Source organism: Eubalaena glacialis, chromosome 13 (assembly GCF_028564815.1).
Source record: "Eubalaena glacialis isolate mEubGla1 chromosome 13, mEubGla1.1.hap2.+ XY, whole genome shotgun sequence".
Lineage (NCBI taxonomy): Eukaryota > Metazoa > Chordata > Mammalia > Artiodactyla > Balaenidae > Eubalaena > Eubalaena glacialis.
In genome coordinates, this window is record NC_083728.1 from 68,919,085 (window position 1) to 68,942,834 (window position 23,750).

Consider the following 23,750-nt stretch of genomic DNA (forward strand, 5'->3'; position numbering starts at 1 on the left):
AAGAAACCCCAAAACTTTAAGCTCCATAAGAGCAGCAACTTTGTCTTGTTTCCAGCAAGACCTGGCATACAGTAAATGCTCAGTAAGTATTTGTTAAATGTATAAATGTCAAAGCAACAGCCCAAAGAGCATTATAACCTGAAAGTAATTATCCCATAAAAACTCACTCACCCTGAGGGGAACCTGGGCCAATAAAAAAAAAATCACAGAAAACAATCCTATCTCCCTCCCTCACTAGGTCCATGGCAGGGCAGTGGTGGTGGTGGGGGGGCGGTCTCAAGTTCAATCACTGTTCCTGTTTTATTTGGTGCAGCTGGTGTGTGTGTGTGTATGTAATGGAAACCATACATCAGGCAGGGGATTAAGGAGGAAAGTTTTGACTCCCAGGCCCCAGGCCCAGCTTCTGTCACTGGCTGCCTGTATATTAAAAAGAGACAGTATGGCAAGATGGTTAGCATTATAGATTCCTCCCTTCCCGATCAGTCACCTTGGATTCAAAGTTTGGTTCAGCCACTTACAGTCTACATAATCCCGGACAAAGTACTCTGCCTCAGTGGGCCTCAGTCTCAACTGCAAGATGGGGATAATAACAGTACTTACCTCTTGGGGTTCTTGTGAGCATTACACAAGTTAATTCATGTTCATTGCTAACAACTCAGCCTTAGGAAGCCCCATGACTGTGAATGCTTGTTAATTATTACTGTATCTCTAGGCCTCAGTTTCTTTACCTCAAAGGTAAGGATCAATAACCTGGTTATTTCCTAAGTGCTGCAGAAAAGGTGGAGAAAATATCAAAGCTGCTTTGCACACAGCTGTTTGGGATGGAGATTGGAGACTTCAGGCCATGAGTGCTCTGGAGTCAGACTGGTCATGGGTTCCAATCCCATTTTTGCCACTTGCCAGCTGTGTGACCTTGGGCAAGTCGCTTCACCTCTCTGAGCCTCAGTTTCTCCACCTGTAAAGCGTAGATTAAATAGAGTATCCACCTCCTACTGTTTCTGCGTCAGCTCTGGAGTCAGCAGGCTGGGTAAGCCCGGTGACGCTGGAGAAGTCACTCAAACCTCTCTGCCTCTTGTTTTCTTCCTTCATGAAAAGGGAGTCATAACAGTGAGGGTGCAATGAGGACGCAGCTACGGTGTCTGGCACTCTCCTGGCTCATAGATGGATCAGTACACTTTATTTCCCCCGGTTGTTTCTATTACTATTGCTGTCGTCGTCGTTGTTGTTACAGCGGGATTTGAAAACTGGTCGCGGGGTCTGGGCACAAAGGTCGCGGCCGCATCTGCAGCGGCCTTCCCCGGGCCTCCTATGAGGGGGTAGGATCGGGCGCCCGAGGGTCCGCGGCCGACCGGCCGGACCAGCGAGGGTGCAGCCTCTCGCTGCGGCCCACGCGGGCCGGACGAGGTGAGCGGGGCGGGGCCGTGCGGGGCGGGGCCGCCGCATCCCCGTGACGCGCCGGCCAACCAGGCGGCGTTGCGGCCCCGGCTCCCTCCGCCGCTGCCTCCCGCCCTCGCCGCCGCCGCCGCCGCCGCCGCCAGCAGCCGGGCCAGTCCGTCCGACGCTGCTCGCCGTGCCCGAGCCGGCCGCATGGCGCTCCGCGGCTTCTGCAGCGCCGATGGCTCAGACCCCTTCTGGGTAAGTGCTCGGCGGCCGCCTGGGCCGCGTGGGGCCGGCGGCGGGGAGCGGGAGGGAGGGAGGCCGGCGGGAGGGAGGGAGGCCGGCGGGCGAGGAGGCAGGCGGGTGGGGGGAAGCGCCGGGCAGGGCGGGCCGGGCCCGCAGCCTCGGGGACCCCTGCCGCCCCGAGCGCCGGGCTCCCCACCCTGCAGCTGGCCTGGGGGCTCCGCTCCCCATCCCGCCCGCGGCCAGCCCCTTCGGGAGTGCTGCTGATGGGGGAAAACTTGGGTGACTCGGCTCCGGGGAAGCAGGGCGTTGGGGAGGGGTTGCCTGTGCCCGGCTCTGGGGCTTTTGGGGAAAGGTGAGGGGCCAGAGCCTGGGGGAGGGGGCTGAAAAGAGGGGCCCTTTCCGCTCTGGGGTTCCCTTTTCGATTAAAAATAACCTGCCGGGGAAGGAGGCGCCAGAGGTGGGGGGTGTCTCTCTGCTTAAGTTCCCCCATCTCCTTTGTGGGTTGGAGCCCCCTTTTCGCAAACACCCCGTTACCAAAGGGCTGAGCTGGGGAAGGGCTGAGGCTGTGGAAAGGGGCTTCCAGCGACTGGGTTGAGGTTTTCCCCCTCCCCACTTGTTTTGCATCCACATTAGTCTCCTGTGGTTACAAATTTTTTTTGTCATCTTTTACTTTCCTTTTGCTTATACTTTGAGGGGAGTTTGGGGGAACAGGGGGAGAATTAGGGAAGTTTGAGGAACAGCCAGGAAAGAAGGTAGGGCTGCTCACCCCTGCTCTGACTTGCCTGACCCTGGGGTCAGGTTTGGGGTGCAGCTGAGGATGCCCAGTATCCTGGTACCAGTGGGCGTGCCATTCCACCCCTAAAACGTGAGGCTCGTCTCTGTGGGGACCCCCACCTCCAGGTTTCTTCTGAACGTCCATTGCTGAGCCTGCTGAGTCTTCGGAGTCCATTCTCTGTGGTTTAATCGCCAGTGTCTTGGGCTTTAGTTTCCCAGTAATGCTATTTGCCTCTTTGTTACAGGAAGCAATCTCGTGTCCCACCATCTTGATTATTGGTAAACACGGAATGCAGTTCTGGACAGGATAGTTTTCCCACTTTTGTTTAGGAATCAGGAGAGGGAAACACCCTTGGTTCTTTGGAGCCAGTGATTAGCATCCAAAAATACCTTCTTGTTCTGTTTTGTGGTCCTCTCCTTGCAGGCTGCATTTGGAGTGTTGAAAAGTCATCCTTGAGGGCCCCGTGGGAAAGGCTTTATTTTTGGGAGGTATCACTTCGTAGAATAACAAAACACTTCTGGGTATGTCTCACATTTTCAGGCCAGTGGGATCAGAGATTTACTCTGGGGCTGGAAATAGTCCAGAGCTTTGCACTCAAGTTCCAGGACTAATTGGAGAGCAGACTTATTTGCAAAGTAAGGTTGTACTTAGCAGAGAGAGGAAAATCTGAGGAGTCCTTGCTCCCTGTACCTGGTGTAACAACAGCAAGATAATTTCTGCAAGAATCAGATGGGGATCTGGTCTAGTGTTGGCTGTGAATACTGGAGTATTTCCTTGTTTATTTTCTTCTCCTAAATTACAGAGGGGAAAAAATAGGCGACCGTAAACTAGATTCTGCACCAGGATGTATTTTATTGATGGCAACTGGCAGTTGATGTCAGGTTTTCCAAAGTCGACTGGGTTTGGGGGTGTCCTCCGTTTATTTAGCTGAAGAAGCTCGTCCGGGGGAAACAGGTGTGTTTTTTCTCCTGCAAGGACTTTTGGTACAGAAGTTGCCAGGTGGTTGGCTTTCCCTTCTGCCAGGCCCTGCATCTTCCCCCAGTCTTTGGCCTTGCAGACTTTCCTCTGCGCTTCCTCCCTCTGGATTTCTGGACTTGCTGGATGTCCCAATTTTTGGAGGTGCCCTGGAACCAGAGTTTGAGAGTAGGCAGCTGGGGCATGAGAACTTCCAGGTAGCAGGAGAAACCAAATGTAATTGAAAGCAGGTGACTTCTGTGTTTTCCAGGGCACACACTTAAGGCCAGGAGAGACTGTGTGACCTTGGGCAAGCCAGTGTGCCTCTCTGCCTCAGTTTCCTCATCTGTAAAGTGGGGGTGGGGGCCCCCGAAGTCTCAACCTCCTGCGGTTGTTTTGAAAAGTAAATGAGTCCATCTGTGCAAGTGGCTCAGCCTGTGCCCTGCACAGAGTTAAGCAGTGGTTATTGTTATTCTTTCCAAAGATGAAGTTGTGTGTTTCGAGTTGCTTGTCCTTCCTTTGGACCCACTTTTTCTTCAGCTGGGGCATGGGATTGGGCCACCCACCCAGTCATGCCTGCCTCCTCCCTTGACCAAGGTCATGTGTTTAGAAATCAAGGCGACTAGCCCACCTGAGACTCTAGTCAGAGCTTTGTTCCTGGGCCAGTGCCTGCCTCTGAGCCCCAGGAAATGGCCAGAAAAACCAGCACGTGGAAATAGCCCGTGGTGAGTGTTTGGCTGACTTCCCACCTTCACCCAGGCAAATGCTCTGGGATGGAAAAAGAGTAACTTGGTTATCTAAATGGAAAATAGGGGCTGAGTTCCCCAGCGCTGGGTTTGCCTTTATTTTTTTTTTGAGGGTGGTTGTAGGGGGGCGGGTAGGAAGGACTGTTTTGTGGCTGATGTTTAAATGATGGTTGGGAAAATGGGCACGGGCCTCCCCTTGCGAGTTAATTTTTTAAAAAAATTTGTTTATTAATGTGTTGCATGTCCAGTGTAGAAAAATCAGAAAATGTCGAAAAGTAAGCGACAAGTCAGTAAGCAGTGGAGTATGGCGGCTCTGAGCAGTGCTCACATCCCTGGGGTTCAAATCCTGGCTCTGCAGCTTGGGCGAGTTACTTCCCCCTCCATGCCTCAGTTTCCCCATGTGTATAATGAGGATGGTAACACGGTACCAAGAGAATCCTTGGCAGGTGCTTAGAATGTTGCTGCTTGGTATACAGTTAGCACTTAGTACATGCGAGCGGTGCAGCAACTGGAATTTTCTAGTTAATTTTTGCTGCTGTACCTGCTGCTGCTGGGGATGAACAGAAGTGGCGGATCTGTGTCATGGTTCATGGAGTCCTGCTAATATTTGGTCCTGGTGCTGATATTTGCCACGGAGCTGCCCCGAACCATCTTCCACCTCAGTAACCCCCTGAATATTCAGTTTAGCTGCTGAAGGGTGGGAGAAACGGAGTATTTTAGAAACCATTTGAAATTCTTCTTGGCGTAAGGTCTGACCTTGGGGTCAGTCTAATTCCTGGCGTAATTAGCTCCCTTAGGCTTTGCAACAATGTAGAATGAACGGATTTATTTTTCCCCCATCCTTCAAATTTTCTGTGGGCTTTTAGACGCATCACTGTGCCTTCCTCCACCTTCCTCTCTTCTTCTCCGCCCCTCCTTCCAGTCTCCTCTCTCCCTTGCGGATTAGAGCCAAAGGGCCCCTGGAACTGATGGGGTCTTCCCCTCCGTCCACCCCACTTCACGCATGTTGAATCTGAGGCCCAGAATGGCAGCGTGACAAGGCGGATGGCTTTGGGAGGAGAAAAGCCATTTGAGAGGCTAGGGCAGGACAAGGGCAGGGCAAGGGCTAGTTCAGGGTTCCTGGGTTCCCCTCCAGCCTTGCAGAACGAAGCCCCAGCGACCCAACAACAAGGAGCAGTGATCTTCTCCCAGCTGGACCGGCTCTGTTTGTGATAGTCTTGGAGGAGCCTCGCGTTTGGAACGCAGTGGTGGATGGAAAATCTTTCCATTCGTGTTCTCAACTTTTTGGAACTAACATCTCCACCTGGGTGTCTCATGGGTGGCTCCAGTTTACCGTGTCCCACATGGAACTTCGAGCCCCCTCACCCCAGCCCTCCCCATCTCAGTTGATGGCAGCCCTGTCCCCAGAGGCTCAGGCCCAAACCCTGCGTCATCCCTGACTCCCCACCTTTGCCTCCCGTTCCACAGCTGATCTGTCAGCAAATCCTGTTGCCTGTTCCTTCAGAATGCCTGCTTCTCACTGCCACTCCAGCTACTGCTCTGGCCAGAGCCACCATGGGCTCAATCCTGCATTTGGATGTTCCCGCCTCAGTGCTTTCCCTGCTGTCCTCCTTGGCCCCTACAGTCTGGTCTCAACCCCACAGCGAGAGGGCTCCTGTTAAAGACAGAGGTCAGATCCTCTCCCCCTTCTGCTCAAGACCCTGCAGCGACGCCCCACTTCCCTCAGGGAAAAAGCCAGAGGGCTTAGAGAGGCTTACAAGGCCTGACAGCATCTGGTCCCCTCACCTCTCTGACCACATCACCTGGTACTTTCTGTCTCCCTCACACTGCCTCAGGGCCTTTGCACTTGCTGTTTCCCTTGCCCAGAATGCTCCTGCACCTTCAAATCCTTGTTCAGATGTCATCCCAGACAGCCTTTCCCTGACTCCCTGCCGCTTCCTTGTATCCCAGTCCTTCTGGCTCCTCCCCACCCCCGCACCCCAACCCAGTACGTACTGCCATCTACACCAGATCTTTTACTTATTTATTTTGTTTACTCCCTGTAAACTCTCACCAAAAGGTCAACTTCACAGGGGGAGGGGTTTTGCCTGTGCTGTGTAATCCCAGCACCTGGAACAGTGCCTGGAACATAGTAGGTGCTCAGTAAATATTTATTGAAGGAATGAATGACATGAAGCTTTGGAGTGGCTTGTGAGCTGGGTTGAAACCTCTTTCCAGAGCCCTTTAAGGGTGAAATAGTCCCTTACCTGTTTGGAATGGATTCTCAGGTAGAACAAGCCTTCCAGCTTCCACATCCAACTGCTTGTATTTTGTCTTGCGAAGGTCAGAACTGAGTCTGGTCCATCTCTTTTTCCAGGACTCAGACCAGGCACACTGTAGGCGCAATTAACATTTGAATTTGAGTGTCTGAGGTACAGGTTCCTTGGGGGGAGTTAGATCTAGCCCACTAGTGTGCTGCTTTGGCTTTATTTTAATGTTGAATTACTGTGATTGCTAATATTTACAGATGGGAAGAACTCACAGAAAAATCTGCATTTCTGACTTTTGAAAAATCAGAAGATCTGATTGCACGAGGGCCCGCGTTTGTACGTGGTGGTGGTCAGCTGGGGCTGCCCCCTCCAGAACAGGCCTGCTGGCCCCAGATTGCCACAGTCCCTGCTCCTCCTTATTGCAGCTTTAATTCGTAGGCCCGGTGTCCGTTGCCTTTTTTCTTCGTGCTTTCTTACCTGGTCTGCTTCCCTCACTGATGGACCCCACCTGGCACCCATAGGCATTTGAGTCGGCAGATCCTGCTTTGAAGCCCGGCCTTTTGGTGAGGTGACTGGGGCCGCTCTGGCTCACTGGTTTGGTGCTGCTCTAGCTTGGTCATGTTGGCAGGAGGGGGATGGATAAACAAATTATCAATGCCCGGGGAATTTGAAGCAAGCGTCTAGTTTGTGATGTTGGCTCCAGATTTTCATGGTGGGATAAGGTCTAGATTTCGTCAGATCTTAATGGTCAGTAAAACTCTAGCCCATAAAAACTTACCTGAACGTTTTGCCAAAAGAAATAAAGGGCTAATGAAATGGATTGAGATAATGACAAGGACTTGAACATCCTGAGGCGAGTGTTTCCCCCAACCTGGCGTGGTAACTGGGACAGCGTCTCTTCCGGTGGAGCTGTGGAACCCCTGCTTCCCTCTTGAAGCCTGAGCAGTGAGGAAGCCAGCGTGGGGGAGGGGTGGTAGGTGTGGAGCAGTTTCTCGTCCTGGGCACTCTTGACCTTTTGGGCCAGATAACTCCGTTGTGGGTCTGCCCTGTGCGCTGTGGGCTGTTTAGCAGCATCCCTGGCCTCTACCCGCTAGATGCCAGTAGCACCTCCCCGCTGTTGTGACAACAAAAATGTCTTCAGACATTGTCAGATGTCCCCTGGGTGGCGAAGTCCCACAGCCATTGGTGGGGAGGAATCCAGAGAAGAAATCTGGGGCAAGACTTTTGCCTCACCCATCCTGCATTTCCTTAAGTTTTTAGGCTGTTGAACGTCTCCCGTAATTGGCTTATTGGGGTTGCTGTGGAGAAGCTTAATGAGATGTTAAGGAGGTTAAACTCCAATTAGCTAGAGAAGCGATTGCAGCCGTTTCCATGCTGTTTGCCGCTTTCCACCCAGGGCTTTTCTCCCCGAATCCGTTTAGGTTGGGAGTGGGGTTTCTGACGGCTCACTCCCAGGGTGAAGTGCTGGTCCTTAGAGGTCAGCTTTGAAGTGCTGCTCCTTCATCTTAAACTGCCCCAGGATAGGTGGACAATTACAAAGTCGAGATTCTACTTAAGTTTCCCCTTGGTTTAATTGTGGGGTTTCATCTCCTGGAGGAGGTTGCCAAGTTCTGGAAAATGGGTTCTAGATGACCTGGGGAGGGCGGCATCCGGTACCCTTGGGGAATAATTCAGGTTTTATGAGGCTTTTTCCTTCCCTCTCAGTGAGTTGTCTCCCTGAGAACCTTCGTTTACCTTTTATTGGCCTCTTGGGTAACTATTGATACTTGCTTGGGGATGCCTTCCTCTCTGGAGAGCAGTTACCAAGTGCCTGCGTTTCCCCGGCACGGACAACTAGAGAGTGGTTTTTACAACACTGGATTCGTTCTCCTGTTCTTCCCGCAACCTTTTCTCACTCGTTCATTTATTCAGTCTTTTATTATTAACTGAGTACCTACTGTGTGCTGACACTGTTCTAGACGCTGGGAATACGGCCATGAACAAGGCAGATGAGGCCCATGTTCTCATGGAGCTTACGCTGGGGATGACCAAAATGATTTTGGGTGGCGGCAAGTGCCGCAAAGACGTGAACTGGGAAGCACTGGGGTACAAGCTATGATAGGGGCATGTCCAGGGAAGGCTTTTTGGAGGAGGTGACATTTGACCTTTGACCTGAATGGCAAAGCTGGCTGTGCAAGGGCTGGGGGAAGGGAGTCTCAGATAGAGGGAACAGCAAATGCAAAGACCCTGAGGTGCAGAGCCCGTCTCATGAAAATCTTGCCTGGAGCATTCTGCAAAAATCCATAAAGCACTAATAAAATGGCTTGTGGTAATAATAAGGGCTTGGAAATTCCAAGGAAGAAGCTCACTGCAGCTTGGCGAGGAGATGGAGCGTTACTTGCTCCCCGATAGTCATGGGCTTTTGATCCATTTAGGTTTGAATGAGTCTCAGGTTTATATTTTTCAATGAGTTTCATCTGTTTCAGAACCTTAGCTGCACCATTCAGATCAAGTTGGGATTCCCCACTAGGATTCCCCCTCCAAAGACTTTTCAGGACCCATTAAGATGATGAGGGGCTTTTCTTGCATGATTAAGATGACTTTCTATAGATTGCTAGAAAACTCTTCTTTTAAAACTAGATGTTGGAGAGAAGTAAGTCAGAAAGAGAAAAACAAATACCGTATGCTAACACATATATATGGAATCAAAAAAAAAAAAAGGTTCTGAAGAACCTAGGGGACAAGACAGGAATAAAGATGTAGACGTAGAGAATGGACTTGAGGACACGGGGAGGGGGAAGGATAAGCTGGGACAAAGTGAGAGAGTGGCATAGACGTATGTACACTACCAAGTAAAATAGATAGCTAGTGGGAAGCAGCCACATAGCACAGGGAGATCAGCTTGGTGCTTTGTGACCACCTAGAGAGGTGGGATAGGGAGGATGTGAGGGAGATGCAAGAGGGAGGAGATATGGGGATATATGTATACATATAGCTGATTCACTTTGTTATAAAGCAGAAACTAACACACCATTGTAAAGCAATTATACTCCAATAAAGATGTTAAAAACAAAACAAAACAAGACTAGATGTTGAATTGGCCTGGAAGATCTTGCACGGTAACTTTTTTGATTGTGCTATTACTTTCAAAAAATTATCTTTTAAAAAAGTTATAACTTTTATAAAAAGTTATAAAAATCCCAGAATAAAACTATATTCTAGAAGAATATAAAGGGAAAGTAACAGTTTCAGTACTTCCTCTCCCTGTGCTCTGTTTGCAGAAGTCGCCATTCATGGTAGTTTCTGGGGTGTCCTTCTAGAAAATTTCAAGCATATGCAAATATGTATGAAAGGTGAGGGGGTGGGGAGAGATTGAAAATGAGTATCTTTTTTTCCTCCCCAAATAGTTTCATGTTCTAAATAATGTTCTGTATCTGGCTCCTTTCACTAAGAAACCGTGTTGATTTTCTTTACATGTTAAGTCCATGCAAATTGAAAGAAAAAGGGAATAATACTTTACAAGCCACACTTTCTTCTGTTACAGGACTGTGCTGTGTATTCACCCAGTCCTCCCTCGGTTGCTGTCAGGGTCCTTGGTTCCAGTTTTCAGTGTGATGAACGGTGCTGCCATGAGCACTCATCTTGGTACTGTATGCAAATAGATGTAAATGACAAAGCGGAGTAAATCCCTACCCCCCCAGAAATTGCTGGGTTGGGGGATATGTGCATTTTGAAATCTGACAGTTCTAATTGTCAGGGGGAGCTGTAGTTTATACTCCCGCTAATGGACTCACCAACATTTATTAAGCACCTGCTATGTTTGTGGCATTTGAGAGCATTGATCAGACTGGGAATTAACCAGGCTTATGTTGCTTCCCTGTGTATGAGAGGGTTTTGCCCAGCGGAGTTAAACCTTACGTTCCAGTGGATTTGGTCCAGAGAATGATTGGTTTTGTTCTAATTTTAAAAAGATATGTTTAAATTTTAAACGTTCTTTAACGTCTTTGTTGTTTAAAAAGTGCTTTTATATCAACAGTTTAACAACAGGTAAAAGTTTTACTCATAATCTAATGCTAATACAACTAATACATGTGAATACAACTAATGCATGCTAATATAACTAATACATGCTAATACAAGCTAATACAACTCGGATTTAATTTTTACATGTAAACTTTCTAGTTTAATTGTAGAGTTTTTTTGTTCCCAAAGTGATACTCCTTGTGAGAAAGCAACATAGAGATATTTAAATAAAGCGTGAACTCTCTCTCTAATCAATAACCAAGCTATACTTCCTGTCCTTTCTCTGTAATCATGGAAATGTTTATAAACATAAATAATATGCTTAAAAATAAAATGGGTTATGTTATAATCATCACTTTTTATTTTTGCTTAACATATGATACATGGCAATACATAGAATCTCTAGTAATTCTTTAGTGAATTGTATAATATAGATTTGCTATAATTAATTCAGCCATTTCCCAGTTAATAACATCGCTTGTGTTATTCCCCATTTTTTGTTTCTGTAAACAGTGCTCCAGTGAACATTCTTGTACATCGGTTAAAATTATGTAAATTTTAGTTTTTAATGGGTATTGGCTGGTTATTTTCCAGAAAAGTTGTAGCAAGTCCATTCCTAGTGACAGGGACTGAGAATTCCCATTTCTCTGCATCCTTCCTGACACTGGACATGGCCGAATTCTGTTAATTTGATGGACAAAAAAGATACCTTTTTTCACCCACGTTTCCCTTAGAAGTTAGAAGCTGAGCATCCTACAACATATTCCCTGGGGATTTGCATGCTCTTTTCTGTGCATGTCTTTCTTTCAGTGTCCTTTTTGTGCATCTTTACTCTGGTTTGCTTTTTCCTGTTAATTTGCGGGGGCTCTCAGTATATTGGGAATCTTGCCCCTTTGTCTATCATGTGTGTTGCACATATTTTTCCATTGGCCATTGTTGGTGTGTTAACATCTGATTCTTGTCCAGATTTTTATGTGGTTTTGTAAGGTTGCACTTGTAGAGTGTGTACTATTTTCTATCCCACATTTTCATTTATCCTTGTAAGAATTTTCCCATGTTCCTGCACAACTTTTGTAATTATACCTTTAAATGTCCAAGCAGTAGTTCCTGGTATTGGTAGACTGTAGTTTATATAATTATTGCCTGTGGTTTGACATTTAGGTTGCTGTTTCCCCCCTTCTTTTTTTTTTTTCTTTCACAGAGAACATTGTAATGAATATCATATGGGTAGTGCCTGTTGACTTACTTCTTAGAACATACTTTTAGGAGTGGAGTGAATATCTCAAATCATCGATAAGGTTTTGTCCTATCTACAGCCTGGCTTGTGTTTAAAAAAGTGGTGGCTCAATTCTAGCAGGGTCTCTCTAAGGGTGCCCATTATTATTGTTGTTGTTTTTATGATTGTTAATAGCAGATGACAGGTGCATATTAATGGCAGTGCCTTCTGCAGTCCCTCTAATCAGCCTTATAAGGCTGGAGACCAGTGGCCCAGGGGAAAGCTGGAGCTGCAGGGTGCTGGGGAAGGTGACCTGGTAGTTACAATTTAGATTATCCAGGAGCCCTATGATAAGGCTTCTTCCTCAAAAACAGTTTCACTCACTCAGGGTTGAGGAGAAAAGATACGTGGTAGTTTAGGCTCTGAGGACTGCAGTTGTAGTGTAATGGGGCTCTCCCTTCTTTTACTTTTGTCCACTGAGATCCTTGTGGTCTAGGTGGACCACTTCACACTTGGTGCTGGGGTCAGGGCTGACCCACTTCCAGCTCATTTGCATATTTGGTGGGGAGGGGTTGGAGAAATGGCCCACCCCCTCAGTCAGACCCTCTTTATTCCCAAAGAGGATATTAGTTGGGGGTGGTGGTGGGGGTCCAAGCATTGGCAGCTGAAGGCATGGGGATACTTGGGCGAGGAGAAGGTGTAGCTCCAAAGAAAGCCAGGGACATACACGGCTGGGGTCACGAGGCCAGGTTCAGGGGCCCGGGTGCGAAAATCGGTCCTGCCAGTTCCCAGTGTGCGACCTTGGGCCAGTCACTTCACTTCTGGGAGCCTCAGTGTCCTCATCTGTGAAGTGGGGATCATGGTCATGCCGTGCATCTCACGGAGTTGGAAGGAAAAGAGGCAAGATACAGAGGATGCTTAGCTAAGCGTGGCAGGCACTCGCTGTGCTTCTGCAGGAGGCTGGACAGGAGGGGACAGTGATGGCCAGTTGGGGGCAGTGGAGTGGGGATTTCTGGTGTGGCAGTTCTCTTCTGGTTTATCACCTCCTTGTAACCTCTGGGCCCACACAGGCCTTGGCAAAATCAGGATGGAGCCCAGCGCGATCTCAGGGATTCAGACTACCGGTCCCCAGCATCTGAGGATTTGGGCTAATTCGCCCAGTTATTATGGGGTGTCTGTAGGGCGCCCGGGTCTGGATGAGGCATGCCAGGGTGTTGGGTGTCAGCTCTGAAATTGGGCTGATGGGTGGGGAAATTCATTCTGCAGATTTTCTTTGTAGTTGAGGATTAAGAAGACTTGCTTAAGTACTTAAATCCATGGCACAGGAGTGAAGGTGGGCTGTGACAGCTGAGACTGCTGACAGATGCATACTTGGGAAGTTCCAGGTTTTCAGTTACTGTAAAGATGGTCACGATTGAATTACTTAAAGGCACTACTTTTCTCTTATGCTCTTCTTTGTCTGACATTATAAGAGGTCCAGTATAAAATGAAACAGTACAGGAACCAGTATAGTAGAATGTGAAAATCCTCCATAATTATGCTCTTCTAGAGATAACCTCTTATTGGCATTTTAATTCTCAGTCTCTTTTCTCCGCACATCCCAAATATAAGATATTTTTTTAAAAGCACGAACGGGATTTTCTGAAAACATTCTTTATGTTTCAGTAACTGTGCATCTTGGATTCAACCCATTTTTAACTCACATATTTACTCTAAGGTGAAATGTCAACATGAGCCTAATTAAGTAATTTGCTAATAATTGTTTCCTCTCCAGGCGGTTGGATAGCCTTGTTTTTTAACTTCTGTGTAAGGGAGATCTGGGAAAGATGTGAAGCAAGGTTGGGTGGGTGTCAGAGGGGCATGTTTTGCACCCTCTTAGATGCCCCTTGCAGGAGACAGATCCTCCGAGGGTCAGTGCCCCAAGACTGTGAGCTGTGCTCAGAGGACAGAGCTCTCACCCCTTGGTCCCATGGCCTGGGCCCATTCAGTCGACATTCTCTGGGTGCTCCTGATTATCCTTGCACTGAACTTGATGCTGGGAATCAAAGATGTGCAGAGCAGAGCTCCCTGCCATCTTTGAGTTCCAGTCTTGTCTGGGGATTGAACAAATGAGTGGAAAATCATAGCTGTGCAGTGCTACGAAAGGGAGCTCTGTGATGTAGTAGGGGGTTTGATCTGATCCAAAGAAGGAAAGGAGAGACTTTCTGAGCCTATATGATGTTATAGGTTTGGCTGTATGTGGCATAGACCCTAAACACAGTGGCTTAAGATAGAAGCTAAATTCTCTCTGGTGTAAAAATCCCAGTTTGGTGTGGCAGCTGTGTCCCTGAGGGTGTCAGGGGCCCAGGCCCCTTCTGTCTTGTTGCTTTGCTGTCCCCAGGTGCTGCCCACATTGTTGACTCAAGAATGTGTACCCCTGGGACTTCCCTGGTAGGCCAGTGGTTAAGAATCTGCCTTCCAATGCAGGGGTTGCGGGTTCGATTCCTGGTTGGGGAACTAAGATCCCACATGTCGCGGGGCAGCTAAGCCGGTGCACCACAACTACTGAGCCCGTGCACTCTGGAGCCCGCACGCCGCAACTAAGACCTGACACAGCCAAAAATAAAATAAATAAATATTAAAAAAAAAAAAAAAAAAGAATGTGCACCCCCATGTCCACATTCCAGCCAGAGCGAAGGGGGCAGAAGGGTGCAACCCAGAAGTCACCCACATCACTCTGTTCACATCCCACTGGCCAGTACCTAGTCATGTGACCACATCTAGCTACAAGGGAGTCCAGGGAAATGTAGTTTCTTTTCTGGACAGGCATGTGCCCAGCTGAAGATTAATTACTAGGGGTTCAGGAAGAGTGGATATTGGAGTACAACTAGCAGTTTGCTACAAAGACAAAAGCAGAAGATAAGAGTGTTCTAGGCAGTGGAAAAAGCATGTACAAAAGCCCCAGCTTAACAAGGAAGGCCAGTGTGGAGCTTGGAGAGAAGGGGGGCTGGCATGAGGAGACAGACATGGACCTCTAGACTTGGATCCTCCAGAAAGTCTTGGTTGCTTGATTTTCTGTCTTTAGCACCAAGGCAGGGCTATTTTACATACAATCCTTATAGGCAGTTTCCTTTCTAAGTGTTGCAAAGAACCAATGACTGAATCAATTCTAGTCTTATTTATTTATTGGCTGTGGTGCACGGGATCTTCGTTGCTGAGCTCTGGGTTCTCTCTAGTTGTGGTGCGCAGGCTCCAGAGTACGTGGGCTCTGTAGCTGCTTCATGTGGTCTCAGTAGTTGTGGCACTTGGGCTTAGTTGCCCCACTGCATGTAGGATCTTAGTTTCCCAACCAGGGATCGAACTGGCGTCCCCTGCATTGCAAGATGGATTCTTAACCACTGGACCACCCGCGAAGTCCCCAATTTTAGTCTTTAGTCCTATTTTACTGGGTGACTTTGGTAAGAATTTATTTTTGTAAATAAAATAACATGCATTGAGGATTAGTCTATGTCAAGTAGTGCCTTCTTTGTAAATACTTTGTTTTAGGCTCATGGTAATGCTGGGTATGTGCTCTTATGATCCCTTATTTAGATGTGGAAACTGAGGGCACAGTTAAACCTGCCCATGTTCACACAGCTGGCAAGGGTTGTAGACAGTGTTCAAAACTTCCAGTTTGACCTCAGTGCCTGCCCTCTTCTCCACTGTCTCACCCTCAGTCTCTTGTGTGTAGTCTTCATGATTTTGACATTTATATCTCACTTCATACCTATTAGGATTGCATTTGGCTCTAAGAAACAGAAAGCATAACTCCAGTGGCCTAGACCTAAAAGTATTTATTTTTTTACACGTCAGGAGGTCTAGTACCTCTGGCGGTTGCTGGCATTGGATTAGCGACCCAGTGGTGTCAGGGCTGACACCATTTTCTTTGTTTTTCCCTCAAGGCCCCAGAATGGCTGCCATTACATGTAGGTTCAAGGTAGGGAGAGAGAAGGACCACACCAGCCTCATTTATCTCTTTTTATTCAGGAAAGTAAAAATCTTCCCTCAAAGCCCCTCTCCTGGTGCTATAGACTTCTGCTCATGTCTCCTTGGCTGGAGCTGGATCACATGACCACCTCTAGCTACTAGGGAGGCAGGGAAAGTGAGCATTTGGTTTTACGCTTCTTTAGCGGGAGACAGCGAGAGAGAAGGGAGTTGGGAAAGGCTGTTGAGGAAGCTAACCAGTAGTGTCTGCCACCAACTTATTTAGTACTTTTCTTTAAATAAGTTCACTTTTTTTTTTAAACCTAAATAAATTTATCCCCAAAGGAAGTTTCATGTCACTTTTGAATTTCTTTGAGGTTGCAGGTTGGTCATATTCTTGTATTTACCTAATAGCTGTTAAATATGTCACCACTAAATGAAAAAATAGGATATTCTGCAAACTGCCTAGATCAGTGCTTCTCTCCTCCAGGCAGTTTTGCCCCCAGGGGACATTTGTCAACATCTGGAAACATTTTTGGATGTCACAACTGGAAGGAGGGTGCTCCTGGCATCCAGTGGGTAGAGGCCAGGGATGCTGCTAACATTGTACAATGCATAGGGAAGCCCCCCAGTAACCAAGAATTATTGGGGCCCAAATGTCAAGAGTGTGAAGATTGAGAAACCCTTGCCCAGACTCAGTCGACATGCTGCCATGTTTTGGGCGAGGCCATGATTTGCTGGTCACTTATCACTGTCTGTGTGATTCTATTTTCTCCCGGGTGACCGTATATTGGTAACACTTTACATCTGTAGCCTGCTTGTACTTTTCAGGCCTCTTCCCACAGCTAATCAGATCTCCAGCAAACCTGAGAAGTATACATGTGGATGTGAATTCAGCTTGTCGCTGCTCCCCAAGTACCTTATAGAAATTGAGGAGGAGGGAACTCATGGACCCAGAAGTGGTTGAAATAAAAACCCTTTTCCGAGGCAGATCCTATCTGAGTGCGTGTTTCAGAAAGAACACTGTGCTGGCAGAGAGGATTTCTCTCATGGGGCCAGGCAGAAACCATGGCCCTTGGGAAAGAGCTGTACGTCCTTTGTTGAGTAGGAGGTTTTATTGCCTCCTCTCTGCCTGGGTTTGGCAAAAACAACCTGGCCTGGGCAAGGGCCTGGGGAAGGAACTGTGGAGACAAGAACGCAGCTGGCAGGTGGAGATTATCAGATCAGGCTGCTGGCAGTTTTGCCCTAGGTGGCCTGGTCAGGTAGCTTGACAGTTACACATCCTCCCGCACCCCCATTAAAGTTACTTGAGTTGTTATGGAGCCGTGCTTAGGAGGTGGGGCAGGGTGGTGATTGCCTCTCTCCTAGGGTTAGCTTGGCTAAGAAGTAAGGGCAGTTTTCATTTCTCCTTCTTGATTCTGGAAACTTAGGAAAAAGCCTCTTGCCATCCTTCATGGTGCAGTAAGATTAGAGAAGAGGCTGGCGTGTTGAGAGAGGCACACCACGTCTCATCGAATTCAGGAGGCCGGCAGTTGTGACATGCATCCCAATTTCAGGGATGCTAGGCTATGAAAACGTGGCCAGCAGAGATTGTAGGATGCACTGATCTCGAGATGCAGACAGATGTCGTGTGACGAAACGTGGGCCTTTGAATTGATGCAATAAGATAATAGTTTCTATTTTCTTTTTGGCCGCGCGGCATGCGGGATCTTAGTTCCCCGACCAGGGATCGAATCCGTGCCCCCTGCAGTGAAAGCGCGGAGTCTTAACCACTGGACCACCAGGGAAGTCCCAAGATAATAGTTTCTGATCCCTCCCTCTTCTTTGTATTATTGCTGTAGGTCCAGTGCTAAGTACAAGTGAAACCACAGCCTCCCTGCCTCATGGAGGCCAGTTGGGAAGATGTTTAGAGGAAAATAGCAACACAGGGAGCCAGTGTAGCCTCCGCTCAGATCCTGGTTCTGCTGCTTGCCAGCAGTGTGACCTCAGTAAAGTGACTTTACCTCTCTCTGCCTGTGTTTTCTCATGTGTGCACAATGGTAGCGCCTGCCTCATAGAGTGGTAAAATTAAATGAGTTACTATACAGTTACGGTGCCAGTCCTATCACTGCCAAGTGCTGTTATTATTACTATTGCTCTCCATCGTTGTTATTACCATCGTCTTCATCATCATCATCGTTAACACAGCAGTCCCTGCTCTGGTCCAAAGTGAAATCTGAGGATCCGGGAGGAAGCAGAGATGGAAAAAGTACAGGCCAGCGATGTAGGCCCCTCGATTGGCCCCCGAGTTAGCCACAGTTGACTTCTGGTCTTCCGGGTAACACGGTCTCCTTGGCCCAGGTCAGGGAGCGTTTTCATTCTGTGCCTCAGTTTCCGCATCCGTAAAATGGAGACTAGTGATAGGACCTGTCTACTCATAGGTTTGTTTCAGGGATTAGACAGGTTGAGACTGTGCCTGGGGCTATTTAAGGACTTTCTATGAGGGTATCTAAACCTCTCCAGAAAAACAAGACCTCCCTTCCACCTTCAGCACCAAGCATTTCTGTGATGTGGGATCCTCCCCTAACCCTTAATCACAGCTCTTAGGTGGTTGCAGATGGTGTCACAGCTCTTGTTCTTGGTCTGCTTTCACATGCGGGTTAAAAACCCTCATCAGAGGGCGTGAGCCTGGGTGGCCAATGCCTGCCCCTCTCTGTTGGTGGCCTCTCCAGGGCTGGAGGTGGCCCCGGCTTTGGTTCGTGACAGCTCGGTCAATTTCAGCAGGATCCCCTGCCACTGTTTGCTCGGCTCTTGCGTGCCTGAGAGCTTCCTGGTTGTCACTGAGAATGGCCCAGCATGTGAAAATTGTTCCTTTTCTTGCTGTTTGAGTTATTTCCTTTGGGCTTGTGCCCATAACTAGGATTGTTGGGTCACAGGCGGGGACAGAGTCTCTGGCTTTTCTTTGCGCGTTTCTGGGTTGCTCTTCAGATAGATTTATTCACCCCTTCTTTCATTTGTTGAACAAGTCTTTAATGAGCACCTCCTGTACGCAGGTGATAAAGGACATGATCCTGCTTTGGGGAGATTACAGGTAGGAGGGAAAGAGAGACACTTAGAACTCAAACGGGAAGTAGTTGATAGTGCAGACGTGCAGGGCATTTGCAAAGCTCTGGGGACTGTGCCAAGCTCTTTATAAGTCCTAATGATTCCGTCCCACAGTAGTGGAGTAGAGACTGATGGGGAAACAGAGGCAGAGAGATGTGACGTCACCCAGCTAGTAGATGGCAGAGCTGGTTTCAAACCCAGGCCATCTGGCTCGAGTCTGGTTGGTAACCCCTGTCCTATGCTGCCCCATAAACATAGGGGCACTCACTGAAGGAAATACACGGGGTTTGGTCCTAGTGAAGAACCCGGGAAGGGGGTGCTTTAGACGGGTAGGCCTCTCTCCTCTGGCATCGCTGGAAGGATGCGAAGGAGCTGGCCTGGCCAAGGGCATTCCAGGGCCAGAACAGCGGGTGGGAGCCCCCGAGGTGGGGAAAAACCTGGGTGAAATTGAAGGACAGTGGGGAGGCCATCACAGCTAGAGCATCAGAGGTCAGGGGGAGAGTATCATGGGCCAAAGTAGGGGCACGACCATGCCTTACAGGACCCGGTAGGACTGATGATCATAACTAACAGTCACGGTGCTCGTTAGTCCCAGGCCCTGGACAAAACACTTTCCATTTAATCCTCAAAAACAGCCCTATGAGAGTAATAGACTGTTATCATCCCCATTTTACAGATGGGGAAACTGAGGCCCAGGGCAGTTATGTGACTTGCTCAAGGTCATACAGCTCATATGTAGCAGAGCTGGGATAGGACCCCAGCTGTTTGGCCCAGAGTCTAGGCTCTCAAGGGTGGCACCATCTCCACCGTGATGGGAGTGTCCCTGGTTGTCACAATAGTGGCCTGTTTGACAGTAGCCATTATGGGTGCTTCCAGGTTAGTGGCCATGGTAGGAGGACTCAGGTGGGCCAGAGTGGAGTCTTTTCTGACAGACTGTGTCAAATGACTTTGACTAAGCCTGGAGCATTCCGGCACATGGCTTTATGAGCTGTTATCCTCACTCAAACAATGATAACGACAACAACAACAATAATAGTGGCAGTAATAATATGGTAGAAGTAAGCAGCAGCAAGTTCAACCCCCAGTGGCCACTCCCTCCCCTAACACTGCATTTTTTTCTTTGATTATTTATTTATTTTTTGGCCATGCTGCACAGCACGTGGGATCTTAGTTCCCCAACCAGGGATTGAACCCGTGCCCCCTGCAGTGGAAGCACGGAGTCTTAACCACTGGACTACCAGGGAAGTCCTGTAACGTTGAATGTTTATAGTCCAATGAGAGATGAGTGGCTCAAAGTCAGAGAGGTGGAGTGACTCCCTCAAGGCCACACAGCCAGGAAGTGGTGGTGATAGGATTCAAGGCCTTCAGCTCCAAAGCTTGTGCTTTTGGCCATCGAGTTGTGGTCCTCTTCAACAGTGCCCGTGATGCTTCTTGGCACGGATGCGGAGCACAGAGTTCAGATTTCAGTTGGGAGTAGAGACCTTGGGACATGGAGATGGGTGAGCCGGGACACTCTTTGCGTTGAAAGGCTCTGGGGCGGGGGACCGTGACAGGGTGTCTCTAAGGGATTGTTTTGAGGATGAGATGGCTTTCCCAGTTTCCTGTTCTTGGCCCTATTCAAGAGAAGGGAATGAAAAGAGTAAGCCAGGAATTTTCTCTCTCGGTTTCACAATTCCTTGGAGCTTTTGCAGCATGTAGGTGATGCAGCACTTTCTTGGTGCTTCATTGGAACCCTAAGTGAACCTCCCCTTTGCTTTGCTTAACTTGTTCAGGCCCTGGCCTGTCCTCCCAGCCCTGTTTGTCACCCAGTCCCCTCCTGGCACTTTGTTCCACTTCTTTGTTCCACTCACACGCCCTAAGCTTGTCCAGCAACTGCCTTCCATCCTGCCGTTCCCCCCTCTTAGAACACCGTTCCCTCCTGTCTCCATATTGGCAAATCTGGGCCCCCTCCCCTTAGATTTTACCTACTTCAAGAAGACTGCTGAGTTCTCAAGTGGAAATAACAACAATGACAGTAACTTCCACTAATAGAGTGGTCACCGGGTACCCGTCTGTTGTCACGTGTGTATTTTCTCAGGGAGGCAGGACCTGTAGCAGTGAGCCAGCCTGCCTGCGTTGAAGTCTGCTTTGGCCACAAGTCTGTGCCACCTTGGGCAAGTTCCTTTACCTCTCTGTGCCTTGGTTGGTTCCTCTGCAAAATGGGAACAGTAGTACCCACTTCAAAGGGTTGGGGGCGAAGATGAAATAATGTGATGTGTGGATTCAGTCTTCATGATGACTCTGAAAAGCAGGTATTATTGTCCTTGCCGTGTGGATGAGGAAGCTGAGTTTTCTTCCCATTCGCTTTGTGAATTAACCCGTCTCTCTTTTCTGGAAGTGTCTTGCCATTTATGTGTATGTCTTCGATGGCACTTAGTACTTTCAAAATCCTTTAGCCATTTATGTACCCGTCCTACCTTCTGGACAAAGTTCTAAGCTTCTTGAGGGCAGGATAGGACGTGGATGTTTCTGGTTCACCCCTGTTACAAAGTGGGGCTTAGGAAATGTGTTAAATGAATGGATGGCAGGTGGGTGGGTCTTGAGAGTCACTAGGTAGTGGCAGGAGTGGGGCCAGATGGAAAAGCTGTTAAGACAGTGGATCAAAACTGGGGCAGTTTAGCCTCTAGGGGACATTGACAAGATCTAGAGACATTTTTATTGTCATGACTGGGGGCGGGGCAGAGGATGCTACTGGCTTCTAGTGGGTAGAGGCCAGGAATGCTGCCAGACATCCCACAGTGCACAGGGCAGCCCCACAGCAGAGAATTACATGGCCCCAAATGTCACTAGTGTGAAGGTGAGAAACCTTAGGTTAGGGGAACAGGTAAAATCTAGTTATAAGCAAGATAACAATGGGAAAAGACATTGCATTAATTTTTTTTTTTTAAACAAGTGCAAACAAGTCCCGTCTAGATGTTTCCTCTTCCTGAGGTGATGAAGTGGGGGGGGTCTATGTATATTTACTAATTTTTTTGAAGAGTGTTAGGTTCTAAGGACAGCATATATAAGGTGAAAACTTCACGGAGTTAAAATGACCCTGGGTCTTATTCATCTTTTTAAAATAGCTTTATTGAGATGTAATTCACATGCCAGGTAATTTGCCCATTCAAAATGTACAATTCGGCAGCTTCTAGTATAGTCACAGAGCTGTACTTCCGTCACCACGACGTCTTGGGGGGAGAGCGGGATGCAGAAGAAATAATGTATAAAATTAGCAGCATCGGAAATTGCTGGCATTCAGTGATTCTTGACCTATATCCAGGGTTGGCAAACTTTTTCTGTAAAGGACCAGGTTGTAAATATTTTAGGCTTTGCAGGCCAAGAGGCAAAATTGAGCCACGCCATTGGCAGAAGGCCAATTGTCATTTTTTACATTTTAAATTAAAAAAATGTGGAATCCATTCCTAGTTTGGGGGCTGTAAAGAAGCAGGCAGCGGGGCAGATTTGGCAGATGTGTTGTAGTTTGCCAACCCTTGTCCTACACAAATGGCAATTCATATGGTTCATCTTAGTTATATATTATACATAATATATTATATACTATATTGCATATTCCATGACAAATGTAATATAAAGTATTAAATGAGATAATATATGACATTGACAAATAAATAATATCTGAAAGAAATATGTAGTGACAGAGTGTGGTGAGTGCCCGAAGGAAACATACAGAGTTCCATGAGGTGGTTAAATGAGGGATTTGTTTGAGCAGGCCTTGGAGGTTGGGCAGGACTCCCTGAGGAAGGGATGTTTCCGCTGAGAATGGAAAGATACCTCTGAGTTGAAGTCAGGGCGGAAGGAACTGGCCGTGTAAAACCCTGAGGCATAGGGTGGTCCCAGAACAGCAAGCCAGGGCTAGACCCAGAGGCTTCAGTGAGGAGTTTTAGGCAGAGTGTGATGGGATCGGGGTTGCAGGTTGAAGCTCTCCCCTTGGCTACTGTGTGGAGGATGGGCTGGAGGAGGATTGGGCCACCTGTTAGGAGACTGGGATGGAATAAACATTTGTCAGGTGTGGGATGAATCGAAGCAATCACGTACCTTCTAGCGGTGCGTCACTTTTTTGTTTTATTATTTCAAGTTAGGATTCAAAAGGATTTCTTATTTATCAGAAGGTCGTGGCTAGGGAATTCCCTGGCGGTGCAGTGGTTAGGACTCCACACTGTCACTTCCGGGGCCTGGGTTCGAGGCCTGGTGGGGGAACTAAGATCCCGCAAGCCACGCTGCAGGGCCAAAAAAAAAAACCAAAATCGTGACTATGTCTTATTCCAGCAAACCCATACGCTCTCGTTTCCTTGATGATCTCTCTACCTTTCAGTGGCTAGCCGAGCACTGCCCAATAGAAATATAACACAGGCCACATATAGAATGTTAATTGTCTGGTAGCCACATTTTAAAAAAACAGGTGAAATGATTGTAATAATATATTTTATTTAACCCAGTGTATGCAAAATATTATCATTTCAACATGTAATTAATGAGATATTTTGTATTCTTTTTTTCATTCTAAGTCTTTTAAATCTGGTATGTGTGGTTTTTAGCACATCTCAATTTGGACTAGCCTCACCTTAAGGGCCCAATAGCCCCAGGAAGCTGGGAGTTACTGTATTGGGCACTGAAGGTGTAGGTGTTTTCTCTTATTTTGTTAAAAATTAAACATTATATAATAATATTATAATATTTATAGAGCTATATATACCTCCAGGAATTACATACTACTTTATTTACTGATTTCCTCCCCCAGGTTTATTGAGATATTATTGACGTACAACATATGTAAGTTTAGGCTGTAAAGCATTTGATACACATGTATATTGTGAAATGATTACTACAATACGGTTAGTTACCACCTCCATCCCCTCACATTAATTACTTTCTTTGTTTTCATTTTGTGGTGATAATTGTTAAGACCTACTCTCTTAACCATTTTCAAGCATACAATACAGTATCTCATCTTACAACTGGAAGTTTTGTACCCTTTGACCAGCATCTCCCCACTTCCCCCACCCCCAGCCCCTGGCAGCCACCATTCTCTCTAGTTGAGTTCAGCTTTTTTGGATTCTGCATATGAATGAGAACATAGCACTATTTTCTCTCTCTCTGTCTGACATTTCACTCAGCAT

General features: G+C 47.6%; 1 protein-coding gene and 1 pseudogene across 2 annotated transcripts in view; one reads left to right on the top strand and one right to left on the bottom strand.

The window, feature by feature from the left end:
- The window catches only part of LOC133104217 (transforming protein RhoA-like), a 29,535-nt pseudogene extending 27,946 nt beyond the window's left edge, over nucleotides 1–1,589 (bottom strand).
- ABCC1 (ATP binding cassette subfamily C member 1 (ABCC1 blood group)) overlaps nucleotides 1,513–23,750 on the top strand; it is a 131,537-nt gene continuing 109,299 nt past the window's right edge. For both annotated transcript variants that reach the window (XR_009703455.1, XM_061209642.1), the window contains exon 1: nucleotides 1,513–1,635. Coding sequence is in view for 1 of the 2 variants with exons in the window: in XM_061209642.1 (XP_061065625.1) it covers nucleotides 1,588–1,635 (48 nt within the window). In the remaining variant the exon portion in view is untranslated. The remainder of the gene's footprint in view (nucleotides 1,636–23,750) is intronic.